The sequence below is a fragment of the Juglans regia genome, chromosome 15 (assembly GCF_001411555.2).
Source record: "Juglans regia cultivar Chandler chromosome 15, Walnut 2.0, whole genome shotgun sequence".
Lineage (NCBI taxonomy): Eukaryota > Viridiplantae > Streptophyta > Magnoliopsida > Fagales > Juglandaceae > Juglans > Juglans regia.
Genome location: NC_049915.1, coordinates 14,180,994 through 14,200,836, shown reverse-complemented (window position 1 = coordinate 14,200,836; position 19,843 = coordinate 14,180,994). Strand labels below are relative to the sequence as shown.

General features: G+C 34.5%; 2 protein-coding genes across 3 annotated transcripts; both read left to right on the top strand.

Moving 5' to 3' along the window:
- Nucleotides 1-3,244: 3,244 nt before the first annotated feature.
- Nucleotides 3,245-17,875, top strand: LOC108986691 (putative disease resistance protein At1g50180). Of its 2 annotated transcripts, XM_035685887.1 has the most exons (3): nucleotides 3,245-3,363; nucleotides 14,947-15,587; nucleotides 15,675-17,875. In XM_035685887.1, exons 2-3 carry the CDS (start codon nucleotides 15,002-15,004, stop codon nucleotides 17,654-17,656), a joined length of 2,568 nt encoding a protein of 855 aa, XP_035541780.1. In that variant the 5' UTR covers nucleotides 3,245-3,363; nucleotides 14,947-15,001; the 3' UTR covers nucleotides 17,657-17,875. The 2 variants fall into 2 exon arrangements, with proteins under 2 accessions (XP_035541780.1, XP_018814938.1); XM_018959393.2 differs by having other exon boundaries at nucleotides 14,947-17,875.
- Nucleotides 3,910-6,364, top strand: LOC108986690 (probable disease resistance RPP8-like protein 2). Its single transcript, XM_035685888.1, has 2 exons — nucleotides 3,910-4,003; nucleotides 4,091-6,364. The coding sequence occupies exons 1-2, from the start codon at nucleotides 3,931-3,933 to the stop codon at nucleotides 6,070-6,072; spliced, it is 2,055 nt and encodes a 684-aa protein (XP_035541781.1). The 5' UTR covers nucleotides 3,910-3,930; the 3' UTR covers nucleotides 6,073-6,364.
- Nucleotides 17,876-19,843: the final 1,968 nt, after the last annotated feature.

The following is a 19,843-nucleotide window of genomic DNA, read 5'->3' as shown; positions in this document are numbered from 1 at the left end:
TCTTTTGTGAGGCAGCAAGGGTGGTTGCTGCAGTAATGGCTTGGGAAATTTGTGGAGTTGAGGAGCAGTTGCAGAGTGAAGTTGAAGAGTTACTGGGACAGTTTAAAGCTGTATTTGAGGAAAACTTATTTTTCTTGGAATAAAGAAGCTAAGGCAACTTTATATAGTTGAAGAATGCAGTATCCAAACCTCCTGTATTAAGGCTTCCAGATTTTTCAAAGGAGTTCACTATTGAATGTGATGCTTCAAGGGTGGGGTTGGGTGTTGTTTTGATGCAAGGAAGCCAGCCAATAGCTTTCTTCAGCAAAGCTGTAAAGGGCAAGACTTTGTTACTTTCAACATATGAAAAAGAACTTTTGGCATTAGTTTGTGTAGTGGCAATGTGGAGACCATACCTCCTTGCTCAAGTTTTTAAAATCAAAACTGACCAACATGCATTGAAATACTTGTTAGAACAGAAGGCAGCAACTGAAGCTCAACAGAAGCGGATTTCCAAGCTTATGGGATATGATTTCAGGATTGAATATAAGAAGGTAGGGACAACAAAGCAGCAGATGCTCTTACAAGGAAAATGATAGACGAGACAGCTACATTAGCTCTCATATCTTTTCCTACTCCTATTTGGGTGGATGAGCTTAAACAAAGCTATGTTCTTTCTGATGATCTGTGCAGTATTATCACTGCTTTACAGCAAGGTAGTCCAGTTTCTAAAGATTACTCTCTACAACAAGGTCTTTTGTTGAGTAAAGGTAAGCTGGTTATAGTACCTTCTTCTTCATTTCAACAAAAGATTTTACAATATATCCATCATAATCTAGAAGCAGGTCATGTTGGGTATTATAAAATAATACAGAAGGCACATATGGATTTTTATTAGCCTGCTATGAGAAGGGACATCAGAAGATTAGTCAAGGAGTGTCAGACTAGCCAGATGAATAAGCATGAAACAACACACCCAGCAGGTCTATTGCAGGCATTACCTATTCCTCAGACTCCTTGGTTGGATATTGCAATGGATTTTATTGAAAACCTTCCATGTTCCAATGGAATGACTATTATTCTCACTGTAGTTGATAGATTAACCAAGTTTGGTCATTTCTTTCCTATGGCACACCCTTATACAACTAGCAAGGTAGCTGAGGTGTTTTTTGCTGGAGTTTTTAAGTTTCATGGTTTACCTAAAACCATAGTATCTGATTGTGATGTGGTCTTTACTAGTAAATTTTGGAGGCAATTATTTGAGATGCAAGGAACTAATTTAGCTTTTACTTCAGCATATCACCCCCAATCTGATGGCCAAGCAGAAGCTTTGACTAAGTGTGTGGAAGGCTATTTGAGATCATACATTGGCACCAAGCCAAAGAATTGGAGTTCTTGGTTACCAATAGCAGAGTGGTGTTACAACACTACCATGCATTCATCTATTGGTATGACTCCATTTCAAGCTCTTTATGGAATCTGCCCTCCTAAGTTGTTGACATATGTTCCAGGTACTACTGCTAATGCTGCAGTAGATCAGCAGCTTAAGGCTATGTTTGGCTATCAAGGTATTCTCAACACTTTCCAAGTATTCTCGTACTTTTAAAAATACTTCACATGCCAAACAACTTAAAATACTCTCAATGGGACCCACAAACCCACTTCAATCTCTACTCATAACTATTCACAAACATTCTATAATACTTATCACTATTATATATAAATAAAAAATAAAATCACGATAATATTTATCACTATTAAATATAAATAAAAAAAATCACTATAATATATAAATAAAAAATATTTATCACTATTATATATAAATAAAAAATAAAATCGCTATAATATATCAATAAAAAATAAAATCACTATGATATATATAAATAAAAAATAAAATCATTATAATATATAAATAAAAAATAAAATCACTATAATATATAAATAAAAAATATTATCACTATAATATATAAATAAAAAATAAAATCACTATAATATTTATCACTATTAAATATAAATAAAAAATAAAATCACTATAATATTTATCACTATTAAATATAAATAAAAAATAAAATCATTATAATATATAAATAAAAAAAATCGCTATAATATATATAAAAAAAATCGCTAAATATATAAATAAAAAATAAAATCGCTATAATATATAAATAAAAAATAAAATCATTATAATATATAAATAAAAAAATAAAATCGCTATAATATATAAATAAAAAATAAAATTATTATAATAGATAAATAAAAAATAAAATCGCTATAATATATAAATAAAAAATAAAATCACTATAATATATAAATAAAAAATAAAATCACTATAATCTATAAATAAAAAATAAAATCAATCACTATAATATATAAATAAAAAATAAAATCACTATAATATATAAATAAAAGAATAAAATAGGAGTTGGATGTGATCGAAGACCAATAAAATAGGAGTTAGAAAAAAAATCAAGATTTTTCAATGGGAAAAGGAGAAATTTTTAAATCAAAGTCGGCATTTTTTTCATCTTTGATCAGATACACATGAACGTTGAATTAGTAGTTATCATACAATATTATAGACAGTTGTCTGATTCAATTTCACTTATTCAATTTGGAGTAGTACATGTCAATGTTGACGGCTTCTTGCTTGTGAAGGGAAACTATAGATCAGCTGATTGAGGGTCAAAGAAGCAAATTTATGTTTCAATATTCTCTGTAGACTTGAAGTGCGGAGTTAGTACTCAAATCCGGTACTCTCAAAAGGTTTTTTCTCAAAAAAAAAAAAAAATCGACTCAAAAGTTTTAGTTAATAGAAAGAAAGAAAGAAATTGATTATTTAATTTATATTCAAATAAGAGAAATGATATTTACAGTCGTTGAGTGTATAATTCTTCTGAAAAAAGTGAATAAATATGATATTTATATGAAAAAAATTAATTTTTTAATTATAAATTCTATTATTTTTTAAAAGGATTGTGCAGAGTTTGTACAGTTTATAACTGTATATAGCATTACTTTTCAAATAATACACTCTATTTTATATAATATAATTATTTTCATTAATTACTATTCAACTTCACAATTCATTAAGAAAAAAAGAAAAACTTATTAAATGTGGGGTGTTGATGGTGAATAGTAGATGTATAACAAATCCCTTTCGTATAATACCAACCCATTAACTAGTAGGCTATTTTCGCACGGTTTGCCACTTTAATATCTCTAGACCTCATCATCCAAAATAGCAGACATCTGGATTCTGGTCAGCCACAAAATTTTTCTGCATTTATTTTTAGCACCAAACAACTACCATAAATGATAAAGACAGCCTGAAAGTCTCCATGAAAGTCTCAAAGAATGCAGCATATACCAGCATAAAACATTTTGGTGAACTGTGAGAATCTCCAAGCCGTTGTGTTTTCAGTGACAAGTTAGCCTAAACATGGCAGAGTACATAGTTTCCTTGGTACTTGATAAAATTGCAACCCACCTCATTGATGAAGCTGTTTCCTTGTCAAAAGTCAGTACACAAGTTGAATGGATCGAAGACGAATTGAGGCGAATCCAATGCTTTCTTAAAGATGCTGATGCAAAGCAAGATGGTGATGAAAGAATTAGAAACTGGATAGCAGACTTTCGAGACGTTGCTTATGACAGTGATGATGTTATCGACATCTACATCCTCAAAATGGCACAACAGAGAAAATTCATGTGTTTTGACTGCCACCCTTTTATGTTGGGCAGGTTCATAGCTCGCCACAAGATCAACAGGCAGATCAATAAGGTCAAAACTAAAATTCAACATATCAATTACAGTAGAGGAACTTATGGAATTGAAAATTTAGGGAGAGGGGGAGAAGTGACAGGTCTTGCAGTTGGTAGGCTTCGGGAGAAGAGACGATCGTCTCCTCATGCTTGTGAAGAGGACACTGTTGGTTGGTGGAAGACATAAAGATGTTGGAGGCAAGAGTGATCCATGGGGAGCCGCGGCGATCAGTAATTTCAATCATTGGCATGGCAGGCCTAGGTAAGACTACACTTTCCAAGAAGATTTACCATTCTAGCTTTATCAAGAAGCATTTTGATTATTGTGCCTGGGTTTACGTTTCTCAAGAATATAGAGTCAAGGAGATCTTGCAATATTTAGGCAAAACAATATTGGGGCTTGGAAAAGCAGACTTTGACACAATGAGTAACGAGGATTTGAAGGAACTCTTGTCAAAATTCTTGGAGGAGAGGAGGTATATCATAGTGCTTGATGATATTTGGAAAATAGAAGTTTGGGATGATCTCAAAGCAGCCTTTCCAGATGCAGAGAATGGAAGTAGGATAGTGTTAACGACCCGTTTCAAAGATGTTGCTTTACATGCTGATCCAAGAAGTCCGCCACACGAGCTATGCCTTCTTAGTGATGAGGATAGCTGGAAATTGTTGTCCAAAAAGGTGTGCCTAGAATGGAACTCCATAAGAACTTTACCTCCATGGTCTGAAGAGCTTGGCAGGCAGATTGTGAAAAAGTGTGGGGGCTTACCTCTTGCTATTGTAGTATTGGGAGGTCTCCTGTCCAGAAAAGAAGCATCCTACAGTGAGTGGCTCAAAGTGTTGCAGAGTGTGCATTGGCAGCTAACACAAGACCCAACTCTATGTGCTGACATCTTAGCATTAAGCTATCATGACTTACCATACTACTTGAAACCATGTTTCCTCTACTTGGGTCTTTTTCCTGAAGACTTTGAGATTTCGGCCAGGAGGTTGATCTTGCTATGGGTTGCAGAGGGATTTGTACAGCCAAGAGGCCAAGAACCATTGGAAGATGTTGCAGAGGATTACTTGGAGGAACTAATAGGAAGGAGTATGATTCAGGTTGCAGCTAGGAAATCAAATGGAAGAATTAAAACATGCAGTATACATGACCTTTTAAGGGAATTTGCAATGTCAAAAGCTAAGGAGGATCGATTTCTTGAAGTCATTCATCAGGATGTCAAACTTAAGTCCTTTACAAGAGGTCGTCATCTTGCTGTACACTGCAGAGTTCCTCCTGCATTAAAAAACACTTCAAAGGTCCGCTCCTTACTGTGCTTTGACCTTAATGAACCCGTTTTCAGAGAAATAAAGAAATTCAAACTCCTGCGAGTTCTTGACTTAGAAGGCATTCATATAGCTAGGCTTGACTCAGCTGTTGGAAAGCTTGTTCATTTGAGGTATTTGGGGTTAAGAGGTACATGGCTAAAAACACTCCCTTCATCAGTTTGCTATCTTGTGAAATTGCAGACTTTAGATCTGAGATCAACTTTAGTCAGTCCTATTCCTGCTGTGGTTATCAAACTGCAGCAACTAAGACACCTATTTTTCAATGAACTTGGGGAGATTGTGCCAAGCCCACCACCCTCTAGAACATTTCTTCCAAATCTCAAAACCTTACATGGGTTGTCCATTAATGGGACTGAAAGTGTAGAGAATGTTTTAAACAAGCTAACCAACCTAAGAGAACTAGGATTGTGCGGAGAACTAAAGTTGCAAGAAAAAGCTTTAGGCATGTGGATTTTGAACCTGAAGGGTCTCCATTGTTTGAAGTTGCATGCAAGAAAATTATCTCCTCCTGCTGCAGCCATCCCAAAGTTGGACTTTTCATCTCACACTCATCTCCACAAGCTGCACTTAGTAGGACTTATGAATAAGACACAAAAGTTTCCACCAAACCTCACCGAGCTGTCCTTACAAAACTCCTTTCTGACTGAAGACCCCATGGAAAAGCTGGAGAAGCTGCCAAACCTGAGAGTTCTGAAATTGAAGCAGTCATCATATGTTGGAAAAGAAATGATTTGCAGTAGCGGGGGTTTTCCACAACTGAAGATCTTGAAACTTTCTTTTCTTTACTCAGTAGAGATGTGGCGAATAGCAGAAAAAGCAATGTGCAATCTGAGAGAATTAGAGATTGTTGAATGCAAGCGGTTGAAGATTGTTCCAAGAGGACTATGGCCTGTAACTAGCCTTTGCAGTTTAAGATTGGGATATATGCCTCTTGATATTGAAATGAAGGTTCAAGAACGTCAGGGTGAAAACTGGTATAGAATTGAGCATAAACTTCCATTTTGAGGAAAACATCTTTGCTATAGCCTTGAGTCATATGTATCTTAGCCTTACTAATGTTTTGGTTTTATCCCCATGTTATTGCCTTTTTCTTTTCTTGGCAAGTAATGTTTTCAATTACCTTAGAACAAATAATTAAACAAGTTGTAGGAATCAGATTTCTGGCAGGCAAGGAGAAAAGGGGCCACCAGAGTAATCTTGATCTCATGTTCTCTTGCTCAAAGAACTGCTGCATTTACGGATATCCTCGTTTGGATTCAGAAATAAGTTGAGATGATTTTATATGAGTTGAATAGAATATTGTTAGAATATTATTTTTAATATTATTATTGTTTTGACATTTGAAAAAGTTGAATTATTTATTATATTTTGTGTACAAATTTAGAAAAATTATAATAATGAGATAGAATGAGTAGATGTGAGTTTTGAATCTAAACGAGGCCAAATCAAGTTCGAGCGAGTGGTGAGTGATCAAGTCTTGTTTGCTAATTTTTATTCCCAACAAGTGTTTGCAAGCATGCAAATATTCTTTAGCTGGATTTTACTACTTCAGAATCTTGCTACAATGAACAAGATAGTTTTCATCTTGCAGAGACACTTTTCCATTTTTGACTATTTGGGATACAACTTTTCATCAGTGTTTTAAATTTCATAAAGTACCAGCCGGTACGGCCGAAATTTTTCATTTCGGCCGTCCGGCCGGTACAGGTACTATATCTGTTCCGTACCGGTTAAAATACCGGCCGTACCGGCCATTTCGGACTAAATTTCGACCTGTACCGACCTATATTTCGGCCGGTACCGGCCGATAGTTTGGCCTGTATGTTTTTTTTTTTTTTTTGTTTTTTCAAACTACAAACTTATTTTTTAACTCATAATTCAGACTAAATTATTTATAATTTTTATATATATGTATTTATATATAATTTATTTATATATATACTATTATTTTGAAATATAATTTTTATATATTTTTATATATATAATTTATTTATATATCGACTATCCCGAAACGTTATCCCGAAACACTATCTCGAAACGGTACCGGTATCGAAATATTTCGTTCCAGTGCCTTGACCAGTACGACATCCGATACGATATTCAAAACATTGCTTTTCATTGCAAGTTGAAAAATATCATGCAATTTGGGCCGCTTCCCTTGAAACTATAGAAAACATTATATTTCAAGAATTTTCCCCTTTAGGGTTGAGGCTTTAGGCTTTAACCTTTAGCCGTCAGCTGCTATTTTTGTTTTTGCATTGTAATTGATTTTTACAAGTAAATGGTTAGATTAAAGTTAGTTATATTATTCATATATATAATAGGTTGTCAATTCTTTGTTGGAAAATGATTTACCTAACAGGTTGCAAGTCTCCTGCAGTTTTTAAAGAAAAATCTAGGACTCACATGAAAAAACTAATTTTTTCATAATAAATCATATTTTTTGTCAAAAGACGTGCACGGAGATAACACATTTTAAAATTGTATCTAACATTACTCTTCTTTATTTCCATACATATCATTTACTATGCTTGATTGACACTTTATGGAACTTGGAAGCGCATGATATGCTGGTGAAGCTTTCAGATCACCTCAAGGGCAAGAAAGAGCTATTTCTCAACCTTTAATAAAAAGAAATTTGGAAAGGGCAATCTCTCAACCTTCCCTTCTGGATAAAGGTACTGGATCTGAGCTGTCATAATGGGTTCAATCATCTGAGCTTCAAACCACGTAAATGTTAGAAATTCTTGATGAACTTTTGCTTGAGCAAATCAGCATAGATGTGATTTTTCAAGCACTAGGTGATAATTACTACCACGAGTCTCATTTTGACTTGACATTACTTTCGTCTCCTGAGTGAACAACAAATTTCTGCCCTGATCTGTCACCTACTTCCAGACCTAAACCAGTATCTTTTCTGGTTTTTCCATATCCTCAGCCCTTGTGAACAAATGGATTTAGAATCTTAGCAAGGAATGAAAGTTTGCTTTCTGCATTATTTTTTTTTTATAAGTAATAAAGATTTATTCATACTAATGAAATAGACATCGTCCGTATATGCAGAAAATATATAAAAGAAAACACCTAATTACATTCTAACTATTGCTTTCTGCATTATTATGGTCATGCAATGCTCAAACCAAACCTCTGGAATCATTGTTTTTTATTATTATTATTATTGTTGTTACGTGGAGAACCTCTCCAAAGCAAGGCCGTTCGAATTCATTTCTGCAGAGTAAATTTCGGTTCTGTACGCCGTACTCTCAAAAGTTTTCCTACACGAAACTGATTAAATCGTTAATTTTTTAGAGATATTTTTAATTAAAAACCTTTATCGAGTGTTTTTATTAGACTTTGTGGAGTTAGAATTTATTATAATTTTTAGGGTTACAGACCTTTTTGGGGCTAAGAGATGTTTAATTTATTGGACATATGCTAATTGTATTTAATTTAAGGATAAAATTATTATTTTAAATTCCTTTCTTTTTGGCTTCTTGTAGTACATTAGCTCAAGTAGTTACAAAAACACCAAAGCAATGAGATCATGACATTATAATTAAGTTTGTTGTTATGTGAATAGTTTATTAATTAAAATTTAAATAATTTTTTAGGTCAAATAATTCCACAGATCATGGCATACATTATTAATACATCCAATAGCTAGCCTACAAACAAAAACTCACTCCTCAAAACCCCAAAAATAAACAAGAATTCCACCCCATGCACGTTTCTTTCTAACTCCATCCATTAGGGAGCGAGGGCACTTCAAACTAAAAACCCTAATCTATGGCATTTGTCACATTATGAGTGTCTTTATTTGGATAAAGCTAAAGCCCCCACTACCGGTCCCGCTCCTGGTTCCGTTACATTTTTTTTAAAATTTTTTTAATATATTTTTTTTATTTAGTGACTAAGTAAGTATTTTTTAATAATATTATAATTTTTTTATTTTTTTAAAAAATATTTTACAATATTAAAAAAATACATATACAAAAAAGTGAAATAAAAAAATACAAGATTTTACACTAGCGGGACCGGACTCGGAGCGGGGGTTGTAGTGGCGTCTTTGTTTTAATTCAACGTGCATTACCCTTTCCTAATTTTGGCTTCCTTCCCTATTCAAATTTGAAATAGAAAACCCAAGGACTGCAAAATTCTCAGGACCTTCAGCTGTTTTGTTTGACTCACCTCACGATTTTTACTCGAGTTTCGCAACTTATAAGCTTAATTGTATGTCTAAAACACCATTTGTTATGGAACCCATTATAATTATAAAAAGTGACAGACACATTTATACTCGAGAGAAGTATTACAAATACAAAGAGATTACACATAAGTAAATTCATAAAATGACGTAGTTTCATGCGATCCCATTACATCTACTTAATAATAAAAGTAATTTTATAATCTAAGGTACCATATCAAACCATATCACTTTATGAGTTTATTTTTATATAATCTCTTTGTGGTTAAAATATTTATCTTCGAGTTAACACGCGTGTTAATATGTGCGAGTTGAGTTGAACTTTATAAGTGTTGTATCGTTTAATAATCGAACATAATTTTGTATTCATGAACGTCTCTTTTAGTAAATGAATCAAGCGAATTCAAGTTTGACCAAGCCGAACTTAAGCGACTTATTGAGTAGCATTGCTTGTTTATAACCCAGTGATTTGTAACTTATAAGCTTCTTATGTCAACACACTACTTATTATAAGACCCATTATAATTATAAAAAAAAAAAAAAAATCAATACTTTCTCGTTATTGTGAGACTCATGACTTCAATACATGGTGTGTTGGGTGTGTTAAAATTAGAATATTGCAACTCAATTGTTTTTTACCATCAACTTTATTTTATATTGAGTTATTATACTAATTTTAAACCGTTGTGTAACCTACTAAAGTACTTACATATCATATCATAATTTGATTTGAAATTTACATGCATCAGTTTGAGAATACTAGCTAGAATATTAACTCATGTTTATTAGATTTGTTTTGTTGGAGTTATGAGACAAGCCATCATGTCTGTCTGATTGATTCCTCATCCACATTCTAGTTGTAAGAACTGCTTCATTTATATACGTTCGTACGTAGATACACAGACAGGCATGCATGTTGTCTTTACATATCTGAAGGTTGTTTTATCTGTTGTTTTGAACAGTAAATACTCATTTATTACCCTCAAATTAATATGGGAACGTGGTCAAGGATTCAAATTTGGAATATTATTTCTTATACTTTTTTTTTTTAAATGAGATTTACTTTTTATGAATACTTATACGAGATTTATTTATTTGAAACAGCTTGTATAGATAATTTTTATTTTATTTTATCACATGATACATGTTTAATTAAAATTACTTGAGTGGATTATTCGTAAATTTGGATCTTAAATGGAATCCACACGAGTCTCGTGACGTTAATCCCATGCAATAAAATATTCTGGACCTCTTGTTTTGGTGTGAGAAATGTATGGACCAATGTTGTAGTGTATGTGATTAGAAAATAAACTTTTTTTTTATATATGAAATACGATTGTATGTGTTGGGTATAAAATTTGCTAGCTCTCGGCCCATCAGTAAGCCCATTAACAAAGCTAATAGGGGAATGATACCTACCAATCGATGGTTTGAAAGATGAGCTTTATTTTTTACAAGGAAAATGATTATGTTATTTTTATAAGGGATATTTTTATAAAATTATGTTATTTTTATAAAATGTTTTATAAAAATACTCCTTATTTAACATATTATTATATAATATATTGTATAATATTATAGTAGCATATGAGGTGCTTCATACTATGAAAACAAAACAAAAAGGTAAGAATGTGAGTATGACTTTGAAACTTGATATGTCAAAGGTGTACGATAGGGTGGAGTGGAATTACCTCGAAGCTGTCTTAGGGAAGTTAGGATTCGATGTGAGGTGGGTGGACTTGATCATGAGATGTGTTAGGAGTGTGAGCTATTCGGTTTTGGTGAATGGAAGTGCAGGAGACATTATTATACCAAATCGTGGACTTAGACAAGGGGATCCTCTCTTCCATTGTTTATTCATTTTATGTGCTGAGGGCTTAAGCTCTTTGCTTAATCAAGCTGAATTGGATAAGCAGATAAGGGGTGTTAAAGTGGCTAGAGGGGATCTTAGAATCAATCGTCTGCTTTTTGCAGATGATTGTGTGATTTTCTGTAGAAGCCTTAATTCTGAATGGCACAATGTTAAGTCTTTATTGGAAAAGTATGAAAATGCTTCTGGGCAGAAACTTAATAGACACAAAACATTAGTGTTTTTCAGTCCTAACACAAATCGTGGATGTAAGGAACTAATTGGGAGTGATGCAGGTACTGTGGCATATGACAGTTTTGAAAAATATTTGGGATTGCCTTCCCTAGTTGGTAAATCTAAATATAATACTTTCAGAAGCTTAAATGAAAGGATTTGAAAAAAGATAAGTAGTTGGCAGAATATCTTTTTGTCCAAAGCAGGAAAAGAGATCATGATCAAAGCTGTTTTACAGGCTGTGCCCACGTATATTATGAATGTTTTTAAACTTCCCATAAGACTGTGCAAAGAAATCTCAGCTTTGTTGGGTAACTTCTGGTGGGGGAAAAATAAGGACAGAAAAGGGATCCATTAGAAGAGCTGAGACTGTTTGGCAGTGGCAAAAAATAGTGGAGGATTGGGTTTTAGAAAGTTGGAGGATTTAATGTGGCCTTATTAGGTAAAAATGTTTGGAGGTTTTTAAATGACCCTACATCATTAGTGGCACAGGTGTACCGCAGTAAATACTACATAAATGGTTGTATCTTGGATGCTAAGGTTGGCAATGCTCCATCTTTTATATGGAGAAGTGTGTGGGCAGCAAAAGAGGTCACTAAAGAAGGACTAATATGGCGGGTGGGTAATGGAAGAAGCATTAAGATCTGGAAACATAGGTGGTTACCCAAACCTTCATCTTATTGTGTTCAATCTCTGGTCTCTTCACTAGGGATTGAGGCAAGGGTTTCAGATTTAATTATCCCAGAATTAAAGGTGTGGAATGAGAGTTTAATTAGATACCACTTGGATGTTGAGAAGGCTGAACTGATTTGTAGCATGCCTATTAGCAAAAGAGAAGGGGAAGACAAGATGATATGGATGCATAGCATTGATGGGAAGTATAATGTTAAATGTGCATATCACATGGTAAGAGACATAAGGAGAAGGGAAGAATGAGAGATTTCGGGAGGAGGGAAAGAAGCTGACAGGTGGAGAAAACTATGGATTTTAAACATTCCAGGGGCCACAAAACATTTTCTATGGAAGGCATGTACCAACTCTCTTCCTACAAAAGCTTTGCTTCTTAAGAAAAGTGTTGGGATAAATGATAAGTGTCCAATTTGTAAAACTGAAGTGAGACAATTTTACATGCTTTATGGCAGTGCACAACCATGAATGATGTATGAGCCTGTAAGGGGAGTGGTCTGTAGAAATGGAGTGTTATGGCAGAGGATTTTAGGGATCTATGGGATAGATTATGCTTGAAACTAAACTCTGGTTTATTAGAGGAAGTGGCAGTTATTCTCAAAGGTATTTGGCATAGACGAAATAAATTTGTTTTTGAAAGTGTTTTTTCTGGTCCTGCACAGGTTATTGAAGGGGCCTTTCAATCCTTAGATGGTTTCAGAGAAGCTTTGAAGAATATTGAAATTAACTCGAAAGGTGGAGGCCCTGTGTCTACCATCAAACAGTGGAAGAAACCTGAAGATGGATGGTTGAAAGCAAGTTTTGATGCGGCAATAGATGAGCAAAAGGGTGTTGTGGGATTGGGAATTATCATCAGAAACAGTATGGGGGAGGTCATGGCTGCAATTAGTGAACCACAGAAAATGAAAGCCAAAGCAGTGATAGCTGAAGCCATTACCTTGAGAAGAACTATAGAAGTATGTAGAGAGATGGTTTCAACAAAGTGATCTTTGAAGGTGATGCACTTATATTAATCAATGCTATGAAAGAAGATGTAGATTGCTGGGCTTGGTATGGGCAGGTTGTGGAAGATGTGAAGAGTAGTTTGAGTGAGTTGCTGCATTGGCAGATCCAATTCGTTCGTAGAGAGGGCAATCTGGTTGCTCATAGTTTGGCTAAGTTTACTTTAAACATAGAAAATTTTACTTGTTGGATTGAAGAATATCCTGTTTTTATCTCAAGTTTGATTACTTCTGATATGGCTTGTAATGAACGTTTGGTATGAATGAAATGAAGTTTATTAAAAAAATATATATAATATATTGTATAAAATATCGTGGATATATCATTACTCTTTTTTTAAAAAAATTATAATAGATCTTATTATAAATAATATGTTAACACACCGACTTATATGCAACAAAACTCGAGTTAAAATAGTGGGATAAGATATAAAGTAAGAGATTTGACTTCAAGTTGAAGAAATTATATAAACAGAGATAAATGAAGTTGAACTCTCTCTCTCTCTCTCTAGGAAGCTTCCAGATTCTGGACTTCTATACAGCATATGCATCCTTTTCAAATTCTTTAAAAACCTTCATTTTCACCCTTTATATATTTGAGAACATAGTAACTCGAGAAATAGTAAAATCATTAAATATAGTAAACTTTGTTTTCGTAAGCCTTAGTATCAAATCACGTAAATATATATCAAGCACCATTATGGGTCATTCAACCTTATTGTTGGCATCCGGCATTAAGAAAAAATTACATTAATAATACGACTATTACTTATAATAATCATCACTAGAATTATCTTATTAACATCAAAACTCAAACACAAAGCATTGTTGGAAACAAAGATAGAATCAAAGCAAACAAAAAATTATAAAATAAAAATTATAAAGCTTACTTTTATACAATTCAATAAAATATTATTTTTTAAAAAAAAAATAGGTTTTTTTTTTTATTTGATGTGTTTAAAAAAACCAGACCCACGTTAGAACGTCCCAGTGGCAGAAAGACCAATAAAATAGGAGTTAGAAAAAAAAATCAAGATTTTTCAATGGGAAAAGGAGAAATTTTAGCATCTTGAATTCTTGGCAACATCATTCAAAGTCGGCATTTTTTTCATCTTTGATCAGATACACATCAACATCAACGTTGGATTAGTAGTTATCATACAATATTATAGACAGTTGTCTGATTCAATTTCACTTATTCAATTTGGAGCAGTACATGTCAAGGTTGACGGCTTCTTGCTTGTGAAGGGAAACTATAGAGCTGATTCAGGGTCAGAGAAGCAAATTTATGTTTCAATATTCTTTGTAGACTTGACTCTTTCAAGTTGAACCTACATAGAATATTTAATTAAATAGAAGTGAAGTGTAGAGTTAGTCCTCAAATCCGGTACTCTCAAAAGTTTTTTTCTCAAAAAAAAAAAAAAAAAAAATTGACTCAAAAGTTTTAGTTAATAGAAAGAAAGAAAGAAATTGATTATTTAATTTATATTCAAATAAGAGAAATGCTATTTACAATCGTTGAGTACATAATTTTTTTGAAAAAAGTGAATAAATATGATATTTAAATGAAAAAAAAATTAATTTTTTAATTGTGAACTCCATTCTTTTTTAAAATAATTGTGCAGAGTTTGTGCAGTTTATAACTGTATATAGTATTATTCTTCAAATAATACACTCCATTTTATATAGTATAATTCTTTTCATTAACTACTATTTATCTTCACAATTCGCAAAGAAAAAAAGAAAAACTTATTAAATGTGGGGTGTTGAGGGTGAATAATAGTTTATGTATAACAATACCTTTCGTATAATACCAACCCATCGACTATTAGGCTATTTCACACGGTTTGCCACTTTAATATCTCTAGACCTCATCATCCAAAATAGCAGACATCTGGATTTTGGTGAACTGTGAGAATCTCCAAGCCGTTGTGTTTTCAGTGACAAGTTAGCCTAAACATGGCAGAGTACATAGTTTCCTTGGTACTAGATAGAATTGCAACCCACCTCATTGATGAAGCTGTTTCCTTGTCAAAAGTCAGTACACAAGTTGAATGGATCGAAGACGAATTGAGGAGAATCCAATGCTTTCTTAAAGATGCTGATGCAAAGCAAGATGGTGATGAAAGAATTAGAAACTGGATAGCAGACATTCGAGATGTTGCTTATGACAGTGATGATGTTATTGACATCTACATCCTCAAAATGGCACAACAGAGAAAATTCATGTGTTTTGACTACCACCCTTTTATGTTGGGCAGGTTCATAGCTCGCCACAAGATCAACAGGCAGATCAATAAGGTCAAAACTAAAATTCAACAAATCAATTACAGTAGAGGAACTTATGGAATTGAAAATTTAGGGAGAGGGGGAGAAGTGACAGGTCTTGCAGTTGGTAGGCTTCGGGAGAAGAGACGATCCTCTCCTCATGATTGTGAAGAGGACACTGTTGGTTTGGTGGAAGACATAAAGATGTTGGAGGCAAGAGTGATCCATGGGGAGCCGCGGCGATCAGTAATTTCAATCATTGGCATGGCAGGCCTAGGTAAGACTACACTTTCCAAGAAGATTTACCATTCTAGCTTTATCAAGAAGCATTTTGATTATTGTGCCTGGGTTTATGTTTCTCAAGAATATAGAGTCAAGGAGATCTTGCAATATTTAGGCAAAACAATATTGGAGCTTGGAAAAGCAGACTTTGACACAATGAGTAACGAGGATTTGAAGGAACTCTTGTCAAAATTCTTGGAGGAGAGGAGGTATATCATAGTGCTTGATGATATTTGGAAAATAGAAGTTTGGGATGATCTCAAAGCAGCCTTTCCAGATCCTGAGAATGGAAGTAGGATAGTGTTAACTACCCGTTTCAAAGATATTGCTTTACATGCCGATCCAAGAAGCCCGCCACACGAGCTATGCCTTCTTAGTGATGAAGATAGCTGGAAATTGTTGTCCAAAAAGGTGTGCCTAGAATGGAACTCCACAAGAACTTTACCTCCATGGTCTGAAGAGCTTGGCAGGCAGATTGTGAAAAAGTGTGGGGGCTTACCTCTTGCTATTGTAGTATTGGGAGGTCTCCTGTCCAGAAAAGAAGCATCCTACAGTGAGTGGCTCAAAGTGTTGCAGAGTGTGCATTGGCAGCTAACACAAGACCCAACTCTATGTGCTGACATCTTAGCATTAAGCTATCACGACTTACCATTCTACTTGAAACCATGTTTTCTCTACTTGGGTCTTTTTCCTGAAGACTTTGAGATTTCGGCCAGGAGGTTGATCTTGTTATGGGTCGCAGAGGGATTTGTACAGCCAAGAGGCCAAGAACCATTGGAAGATGTTGCAGAGGATTACTTGGAGGAACTAATAGGAAGGAGTATGATTCAGGTTGCAGCTAGGAAATCAAATGGAAGAATTAAAACATGCAGTATACATGACCTTTTAAGGGAATTTGCAATGTCAAAAGCTAAGGAGGATCGATTTCTTGAAGTCATTCATCAGGATGTCAAACTTAAGTCCTTTACAAGAGGTCGTCATCTTTCTGTACACTGCAGAGTTTCCCCTGCATTAAAAAACACTTCAAAGGTCCGCTCCTTACTGTGCTTTGACCTTGATGAACCCGTTTTCAGAGAAATGAAGAAATTCAAACTCCTGCGAGTTCTTGACTTAGAAGGCATTCATATAGCTAGGCTTGACTCAGCTATTGGAAAGCTTGTTCATTTGAGGTATTTGGGGTTAAGAGGTACATGGCTAAAAACACTCCCTTCATCAGTTTGCTATCTTGTGAAATTGCAGACTTTAGATCTGAGATCAACTTTAGTCAGTCCTATTCCTGCTGTGGTTATCAAACTGCAGCAACTAAGACACCTATTTTTCAATGAACTTAGGGAGATTGTGCCAAGCCCACCACCCTCTAGAACATTTCTTCCAAATCTCCAAACCTTACATGGGTTGTCCATTAATGGGACTGAAAGTGTAGAGAATGTTTTAAACAAGCTAACCAACCTGAGAGAACTAGGATTGTGCGGAGAACTAAAGTTGCAAGAAAAAGCTTTAGGCATGTGGATTTTGAACCTGAAGGGTCTCCATTGTTTGAAGTTGCACGCAAGAGGATTATGTCCTCCTGCTGCAGCCATCCCAAAGTTGGATTTTTCATCTCACACTCATCTCCACAAGCTGCATTTAGTAGGACTTGTGAATAAGACACAAAAGTTTCCACCAAACCTCACCGAGCTGTCCTTAAAAAACTCCTTTTTGACTGAAGACCCCATGGAGAAGCTGGAGAAGCTGCCAAACCTGAGAGTTCTGAAATTGAAGCAGTCATCATATGTTGGAAAAGAAATGATTTGCAGTAGCGGTGGTTTTCCACAACTGCAGATCTTGAAACTTTCTTTTCTTTTCATAGTAGAGAGGTGGCAAATAGCAGAAAAGGCAATGTGCAGTCTGAGAGAATTAGAGATTGTTGAATGCAAGCGGTTGAAGATTGTTCCAAGAGGACTATGGCCAGTAAGTAGTCTTTGCAGTTTAAGATTGGGATATATGCCTGCTGATATTGAAATGAAGATTCAAGAACGTCAGGGTGAAAACTGGTATAGAATTAAGCATTCACTTCCATTTTGAGGAAAACATCTTTGCTACAGACTTGAGTCATATGTATCTTAGCTTTACTATTGTTTTGGTTTTATCCCCATGTTATTGCCTTTTTCTTTTCTTGGCAAGTAATGTTTTCAATTACCTTAGAACAAATAATTAAACAAGTTGTAGGAATAAGATTTCTGGCAGGCAAGGAGATGAGTTGATCTCATGTTCTCTTGCTCAAAGAACTGCTGCGTTTACGGATATCCTTGTTTGGATTCAGAGATGAGTTGAGATGATTTTAGATGAGTTGAATAAAATATTATTAAAATATTATTTTTAACATTATTATTGTTTTGAGATTTGAAAAAGTTGAATTGTTTATTATATTTTGTGTGAGAATTTGAAAACATTGTAATGATGAGTGATGTAAGATAAGTTGAGATGAGTTTCGATTCCAAACGAGGCCAAGTCAAGTTCAGGCGAGTGGCGAGTGAACAAGTCTTGTTTACTAATTTTTATTCCAACAAGTGCTTGCAAGCATGCAAATCTTCTTCAGCTGGACTTTGCTACTTCAGAATCTTGCTACAATGAAGAAGATAGTTTTCATCTTGCAGAGGCACTTTTTCCATTTTTGACTATTTGGGATACAACTTTTCATTGCAAGTTGAAAAATATCATGCAATTTATAATTACATCCTCGAATAATTTCTCCTCATAATTAATCAACAAAAACTATAAAAAAAATATCACTTATTTCGCACACAGCCTCACTAGCTGGGCCGCTTCTCTTGAAACTATAGAAAACATTATATTTCAAGATTTTTCCCTCTTAGGGTTGAGGCTTTAGGCTTTAACCTTTAGCCGTCAGCTGCTATTTTTGTTTTGCATTGTAATTTATTTTTATAAGTAAATGGTTAGATTAAAGTTAGTTATGTTATTTACGGGCTTTACATATACAATTGGTCGTGAATTCTTTGTTGGAAAATGATTTACCTAATAGGTTGCAAGTCTCGTGCACGTTTTTTTTTTTTTTTAAAAAAAGTAAGAAAAATTTGGGACTCGCATGAAAAAACTAACTTTTTCATAGTAAATCATATTTTTTCAAAGATGTGCACGGAGGTAACGTACCCTAAAATTGTATCTAGCATTACTCTTTTTTTATTTCCATGCATATCATTTACCATGCCTGATTGACACTTTTGTGGAACTTGGAAGCGTATTAAGCTACTGGATCTGAGTAGTCATAATGGGTTCAATCATCTGAGCTTCAAACCAAGTAAATGTAGGAAAATCTTGATGAACTTTTGCTTGAGCCAATCAGCATAGATTTGTTTTTTAAGCACTAGGTGATAATTACTACCACGAGTCTCATTTAGACTTGACATTACTTTTGTCTCCTGAGTGAACAACAAATTTCTGCTCTGATCTGTCACCTACTTCCAGACCTGAACCAGTATCTTTTCTGGTTTTTCCATATCCTCAGCCCTTGTGAACAATTGGATTCAGAATCCTAGCAAGGAATGAAAGTTTGTTTTCTGCATTATTATGGTCATGCAATGCTCAAACCAAACCCCTGGAATCATTCTGTTTCTCTTCCTCAGCAAATCAAACTTTTATTAGTTATTAATAGAAGAGTACAGAGAAGGAAAAAAGTCAAACATGAACAACAACCAAGTTAGAATCAGGAGGTTGGGTTTGGGCATGAAGACCAACACAAGATCAGTGGTCCTAAAAGAGAGCTTTCTTGCATGATCTAGGAGGGGAAGGAATCAGAGATACATCAGATGGTAGTGATTCTGTTAACAAAGACAACAGACTGCAGTTGGAAGTGAACGGATTCTCTCCCTCTCTAAACATAGGAGCAAAAATACTTGTTGCAACCGGCACACAACCGGCCCCCCATTTAATAAAATTTTTAATTTCTTTGTCCCTCTCTCTCTCTCCATTTCGTTGCTTCTCTCACTGTGTTTCAGTCGACTTCTTTTCAGCCCTGGGTGCCAGTCAACTTTCAGTCTATTGGGTTAGATTCTATGCAGAAAAATAAATCATTTCCAAAAGACAAGGATTGCCGAGAAGATGATGGATGCATATGTACACGTATATAGGTACACTACAGTAAGATGAATATCATGAACACCTGAATCATCCTTGCGAATCCAAAAACAACCTGATAGAGTTTAAAATTCTATAGGCGATTGAGCTCCAAAACTAAAGGGTCTAAGTGGGAAA